Source organism: Montipora capricornis, chromosome 14 (assembly GCF_036669925.1).
Source record: "Montipora capricornis isolate CH-2021 chromosome 14, ASM3666992v2, whole genome shotgun sequence".
Classification (NCBI taxonomy): Eukaryota; Metazoa; Cnidaria; class Anthozoa; order Scleractinia; family Acroporidae; genus Montipora; species Montipora capricornis.
In genome coordinates, this window is record NC_090896.1 from 25501582 (window position 1) to 25509081 (window position 7500).

Below are 7500 nucleotides of genomic sequence, written 5' to 3' on the forward strand. Positions count from 1 at the left end.
AATAAATCAAACTAGGTGAATTTAAATCAAACTAGGTGAATTTAATTAACCTTGGTTATTTATCAACTGTTTTAAAAATTATGCAAAAGTTTACTCTTGCACAATGCGTGGCCCTGTATGTTTCGTAAACTGGCTAACACAGGTTGTGTTGATTCAGAGATATTCTACAAAACATTGAGTGAAGTTAAAGCTTCCAAAAAGAGAAAAGGAAGCAGCCAAATAACCCTTTTTATTGACGACAACTTTTACACCCATGCAGTGAAGTGGTTAGTGGTAATGAAGACAGCAAAGACAGAACAAATCTGGCAAGTCAAGACGTAGCAATTATCAAAAGAAAAGGATGGAAACTGGAGGGTAGCAAAATATTATCCACGAACGGGAAAGAAAAGGGTTAAGAAATGTGAACTACACCAAGTTCTTTGCCAAGCCCATTCGAATATTGCGCACAAAGGAAGAGACCAGATGGACAAGTATATCGAGACGCATCAATTATCAAAAGAAATGAATGGAAACTGGAGGATGGCAAAATATTATGCAAGAACGGAAAAAAAATCTCCTCAAAAATGTCAACTACACCAAGTTATTTGCCAAGCCCATTCGAATATTGCGCACAAAAGAAAAGACAAGATGGACAAGTATAGCAAGCGAAACTACGAGTCCGTATCCCAAAAAGCAAAACAACTCTTTGTGTAAATCTGCTCAATGCACGGAAGAACAAAAGTCGAGTACCAGCAGGCAAAACAGCCTGTGATAGCCCCTATGCAAGCAAAAGGATGCCTAACACATTCGCAAATGGACCTAATTAACCTTAGAAACTTACCATGTACATGTTCATGTCATTGCAAACACATTCAATTGGATTCTGCACATGATTGATCATTTCATAAAATATTCATGGCTTTATCTATTGAAAAAAAAAGCAAGTCGGAGATGTATTGGAATGCCTGTCTCAATACTGCTGGTAATTTGGATTCCCTCAGAAAATACACACTGACAATGGACGAGCATTTAAGAATTCTCTGATGTCCCAATTCTGCAAGAACAATGGCACCACCCAACTTCATGGAGCTCCTAGAAAACCATCAACTCAAGGTTTGGTGGATAGTAACAATCAAACAGTGAAGCAAAACGTCAGAAATATCTTAAAAGAAAAGAAACATCGTCCAAATCATTGGTGTCAAGTACCAGGGGAAGCTTCTTAGAAAAGAACATTGTGGAACATGAAGCAACAAAACAAACTCCTTCCGAATTGGTCTTGGCATACCACCATGGAAAGAAACAAAAAATAGCCCAGATAAGAAACATGATCAACATTCTACCATGGAAGAAGAAGAAGAAGAAGAAGAAGAAGAAGAAGAAGAAGAAGAAGAAGAAGAAGAAGAAGAAGAAGAATTTTACTTGCTTAGACTCATGAACGTACGCTAACCACATCCCCTTACTTCCAGCACCGCCTTACTTACCAATATACACATACTTGCTAACAATTGATGGACTTTTTGTTGATGTTTCCTACTTTCAATTTCAACCTAGTTTAAAATTAAATTTACCTAGGTTGAAATCATTTCAACCTGAATTTCAAATTTACCTGTAACATACACATTTGTATGGCTTTCCGTAGAGATTTTTTTTCCCGTTACAGACTTTTTCTCCTCGACTTGACTCTTTAAGCGGAGCACCAGCCTGGCCCTGATAAACTCGTCTGTCAGTATTTCGCACTTGCAGAACGCGGCCAAGTTTCTCAATCTTGTGACGTAACTTTGAACAGATTCTTCGCCTTGTTACACACATGAATTGAATATCTAGCTTTAATATGCTACATTTCTGCTGGGGGGCTTCCAAGCATTTATCTATCTTCTTCATATTCATATATTGCTCTGAGAGGTTTAGGTTGAGTAGAACTTGTAGACATTCCTTACCCATTGCAGATCTCAAAGTCGCAAGACGGAGCGATTCTTCTCGCTTATGGAGGCCTGTTGCTATTCCGTAATCAATCCATTGCTGTTTGACGACGCGCTGGTTGCCAGCAACGTCGCCGTACTTGGCAGCGGAAAACTAGGCGAAATAACGTGCTGATGATAAAGGGGAGCAGGAGGTGGTACTGTACATGTGCTAAGTGTATATGGCGCGATAATTTGCACACTCGACTCCACAAGGGTCTTTCTGGGTTGTGTCGTCATCTTCTTACACTTTGAACACATGGACCACTTCGAAATTGCAAACAGTGGAAAGGAACAGCAATTACACCGTTTTGCATACGTGAAAAAGTTCGTATTGCTCAAAACAGACGTTTATGTTCTGACACCATGTTTTGACTCGTAGAAGGAATCAGTTAAAATTAAGTGATCTCTTTAAAGGCCCACTTTCACCCTACAGGCATTGCGTGCCGCGGAACAATTTTCATATATGAAAATCCCGTCTAAGCTGAAATTCATCCAATCAGATCGCTACGATAAGCAATGCGAATCAAACAGTCGAAAAGCCTGTCGGCTGAAGATGGGGCTTTAGTGACTATATAAGGAAACCCATACATCAACAAGAATGCAAGAACGATGCATTGTAACCGAAATGGAATAAAGCAATGATTAAAATTTAAATAATCTAACTCGAGCACAATTCCAGTGCAGCTACTTTCTTTAATTTTTTGAAAAGAGATTAACATCCATCAGCTCACCTGAACAATTCCGTCCGTCTCCAGTATAACCTTCCTTGCAGGAGCAGTTATATGAACCCTCGGTATTGGTACACACTGCTTTAGTGCTACAGTTATGTTTTCCCGATGAACACTCGTCGACATCTAGAAAAACAATTCAGGGCCACGGTCTTAGTTCTTGTTCTTGCATGACTGCAAATGACGTTAACATTGTCGTCATCAGCGTAGCCTGAAATCATACCCTTCCTCCCTACGTTTCATCTCGGGAAGGAGAGCATGATAAATTTTCTTGTCGGATTACATGTAAAAATGCCAAATTCTTTTTTTTTTTCTCTCTCTCTTCTCTTATTGGTCGTAAAACAATAGAGCTCTTTGGGCCTCGCTCGGATTGGTTACAGAGTTGCAAATCATAGTTCCGGTAAAATCGCCGAATATCTGATCAAATTAGAAGGACTTGAACAGGCTATCATTTCTAAAGACTCTGTTATTCAGATACCGTTGCTTCGTGTGCAATGACTTTTTTATACTTTTTTTTTTTTAAGGAAGAGTACAGAGAATGCATCCGAAGAATGGTTTGTCTAAAAGAAGACATTTTAGTTGTACTTCGTAAGGGATTCGGCAAACGTTTTATTTATTACTAGATCGTCCCACTTCCACTGGCTCCATAACGTTTGCAGTTGTGTTAAGTCCTCTAGAATATACTCGGAAGCAACAGGTCGTAAATCCAAAGAAGCCAAATTGTGGAATTAGCGCTGCGACGATCGGGGAATAAGTTGAGCATGACAGAGAGGCAGCGAACGGCAAATTTGACATTGTTTTCAAAAGCGCTTAATAATAGTTTAGCGACACAATTCTTTACAAAATGATAGTTGAGTAGCTGCTGTAAAGCTAGACTTTTTTCAAAGTCCATTTTCCTTGGAGATATAAGCATATCCTATTGGCGTCTTAAAATCGTTGTTTGCGTCTGATAACACGAATGATTCAGCTTTATCTGCGATTTTACCTTGACATTCTGCTCCTTGATGTTTAAACATTAGCGAGAGATTTTGTTTTTGGCCCCGTTTATATGGTCTCGGGTCCCCGAGATAACCCACGCCCCGAGTTACCCTGGGCGAGATATTTTTCCAGTCATTTGTTTAAAAGTTCTATCAACCGTTTACATGAGTAGGGCGAGACAACTCGGGGAGGCGAGTTGTCTCGCCTGGCCAGATAGGGTAACCCTGGTAGGCACAACAACTTTTTCACATGTAAGCATTTTGGCTCGACCACACGAGACGTGACAGCAAAATTTTAAAGCTTAAATGCTCACGCATAAATAAAAATGAAAGAAGCAACAGTTCGGGATTGATATGTGTTGCTAGCGTTCGCTTTGCGAATGAAAAGGTATTTTCCGTCAAAATTATCACTGCAGCCAACGAAAACTCTCGTTTCAAATACAGATGTTTATTTAAATTACTTAGTTAGGATTGTAAGTCAATTTTCTGAATGTGAAAACGCAACTATACTCTACAAAGAAAGAAGGGCAAATGATGATGCGTATTTTTTAAAGATACCTCTTACAATATTTGCATAATTCATCATAATTGAGTAAAATACGATCGTCAGGGTGAGTGTAGTCCTGAAAAGGACTGTTTGAGATGACATTGACTGACGTTTCGACAACCTGAGCGGAAGTCATCTTCAGGGTCAAAGTGATTTGTGTAGCGTCAGTAGACACTGTAAAAGCTCTGGCCGTAGATGTCATTGGTCAACTTATTGGTGATGTTATTGGTAGACTGTCAGTTGGGCCCAGATGTAATTGGCTTTGAAGACTAAACGGTGATTGGTGCGTACCAATATAGACGGATCGAAACGCACCAATCACACTGACGTTACACAAATGACTCTGACGTTACTCACAAATCACTTAGACTCTGAAGATGACTTCCGCTCAGGTTGTCGAAACCTCAGTCAATGGCATCCTAAACAATCCTTCTAAAGACTACACTCACCCTGACGATCGTATTTTACTTATATTGTGATATGCCTCCTGGATTCAAACCAGCTGATACATGAACTGCACGAGCCACGTCTAAAATTCCTATGACAACCAAGATGGCGACATTCAGTCCCGCGCGAACAAGCTCCGTTGTTTTAAAGAATTTTCTACTTCTATCCTTGGTGCTTACCATTAAAATGCACACCAGTCAATGGAAGAACCACTGTGCCTGTTCAAAGCATGCCAGAAAGAAACTTTCCATCGGCGTAGACCTAAAATATTCCCGAGAATTTAGCAATCGGAACTTGTTTGAAAAGACTTACGAGCACAAGAAGGAAAGTTCGTTGTCGTGGACATTCTTACACTCTTGGCATTCTACTGACCAACGTAGCAGCTTCAATCCTTTGATGTTAAAGATATGTGGCGATGTGGAATTAAATCCTGGACCGATTAATTATCCTTGTAAAGACTGCGGCAAGAGCGTTCGGAATAATCAAAATGCAATTTTGTGTTCTGAATGTAATAATTATTACTGGTTTCACATAAAATGCCTTAAAATGTCGTCAGCAATCATAAAGTTCTATCTAAAACACCCAAGCTTCGATACGACATATTCTTCTTGTGAATTGCCAAATTTCAGCGACTTATTCTTCGCTGATGAAGAAGATCTGGTTGATTAAAAGAAAGAACTTTTGAACGAGGAAAATTATGCAAATCAATCCATGGCAGACATTGCAAACCTAGCCTGCGAGCAGGCTCACTTGTAAACGCGAGCCGGCGAAGCCGGCGAGAAGAATGGGGCGAGGATTAATTTTACGCGTTGCCATAGCTCCTACTCCACAATAAAAACAACACACAACCCATAATTCCTCGATTCGCTCTGACGAAGGACTAACGCTCAAAACGTCAGCCTTTAGAATCCCTGTACGGTGGTCAATTTACATTATCAACTCGGTTGACAAAACTAAATTTTTGTATACTACTTCCGCACCGAAGCAGCACCACAGTTTCTATAGAAACTACCCCCTTCGTTTATTAGTTAAAAATGAAGCCTAGAGATTTCTTTAAGACCTTTCACTCATTTCTAAGTTCGAAAAGTAGAGACACAACAAACATTTCCATACGGATTAACGGAAGCATAATTAGCGACCAAAGAAATGTAGTGGAAGTATTTGGAGATTACTTCTCAGCAATGGCAAATGAAATTGGAGGCCAGTATGTCCTACAACTTGACGAAGACGACTTCAACATGCATTTCAGCGTGGACGCCATTCGTCATTCTCATCGTAGTCTTCACTTCAAATTAAACAAAATAGACTTTTGCGCAGTGGAAAACGAGTTATAGCCACGGGCTGGGACGCAATCCCCACCTTAATCCTAAACTCAACGGCCGTCAGTCTTACACCTTCGTTAACTAAACTTTTTAACACTTGTATTCAAGGTGGGCAGTAGCCAAGTAGGTGGAAGAGGGGAGTCTGGACCCTAGTTTTCAAAAAGAAAGAAAGGGCTGACTGTGTAAATTATAGACCAGTAACAATCCTGAACGCAGTAGCAAAAGTTTTTGAATGACTACTCAGCAAACAAATCACAGAGAGACTTGATACTCATTTATATGGTAAACTGTCCGCTTACAGGAAAACGCACAGCTGCGAAACCAACCTAATCCGCGTAACGGAGGACTGGAGAAAAGCAATGGATAACCAGGAATGCATAGCGGATTTGTTAACGGACATGAGTAAAGCATTCGACTCGATGCATCGTACGCTGATGATTAAGAAACTTGAAGCCTACGGATTCTCTCACCTGTCCTTAGTCCTATTTCATCGGGCGTAAAAACTGTGTTAAAATTAACGGTGTAACAAGCAAATGGAAAGGTTAGCTAAAGGACTGCCCGCTAGGTTTCAAAATGACTTATCTTTAAACGTACGTACTAGTAACTTGTTTATGTATGCTGATGATCATCAGGTCTATCAAAGTGGATGTAATATTACGGCTGTGATCTCTGATATGTCCAGGTTTGACCCTAATTAGATGCACGCGGATTTCAATAAGCGTCACGAAGTGTCCCCTTGCTCTTCTCGCCAACTTCAACATCACTCACGTAAGGTAAAGGTATAGGTAAAATCTTTGTTTAGACGCAGTATTTCCTTCAGGACTTTACAATAATGAATTAAATAAATCTAACTACCTAGCTAAAATTAAATTACTAAATACTATAATAAAAGAAATAATAAGAAACCTGCTTTACAAGGAAGCCGTGTATAAAAGTAAAATAAAAACTTACATAAGACTACTATTAAAGTGATAGTTCTTCAACTTAGATTTAAATTCATTAAGAGAGAGCGACTGCCGAATATTCAAGGGCAAACTATTTCACAATACAACCCTTCTACAGGACAGACTTCTAATTAGTGCGGGGCTGAGGGATGGGAAGCGTACATTATCAGAACGGAAGACAAAGTAAGAACTAAGATAGTTCGGAACCATATTATTTGCAATCTTATACATCAAAATTGATTTATTAACAAGGCGTTGACGGTCTAGTTTAACCCAGTTTACCATCCGCAACAGTTCATCAGTACTACGATCGTAATTTGAAAATGTTATGACGCGTGCAGCACGATTTTGCAATTTTTGTAACTTTTGGGTTCGGTTCTTTAAATAAGAACAGAACCATTGGTTAATGGAACCCTGAATACCATAAGCTTGTAATTTTGAAAGAAGAGTAGTGTGGTCCACCTTATCGAAGGCTTTCTTAAGGTCTAAAAAAACAACGGCATTAATAAAGCCATGATCGATGTTTAAAGACCAGTTATCGGTCGCTTCAATCAAAGCAGTAACCGTAGAATGAAGCGAGCGAAAGCCAGATTGA

The 7500-nt window shown here is 39.6% G+C and overlaps 1 protein-coding gene across 1 annotated transcript in view; it reads right to left on the reverse strand.

Annotated features, from left to right (window-relative positions):
* The window catches only part of LOC138033203 (uncharacterized), a 47596-nt gene that overhangs the window by 12270 nt on the left and 27826 nt on the right, over window positions 1–7500 (reverse strand). The window contains exon 4 of the mRNA XM_068880968.1: window positions 2672–2794. Coding sequence (XP_068737069.1) covers window positions 2672–2794 — 123 coding nt within the window. The remainder of the gene's footprint in view (window positions 1–2671; window positions 2795–7500) is intronic.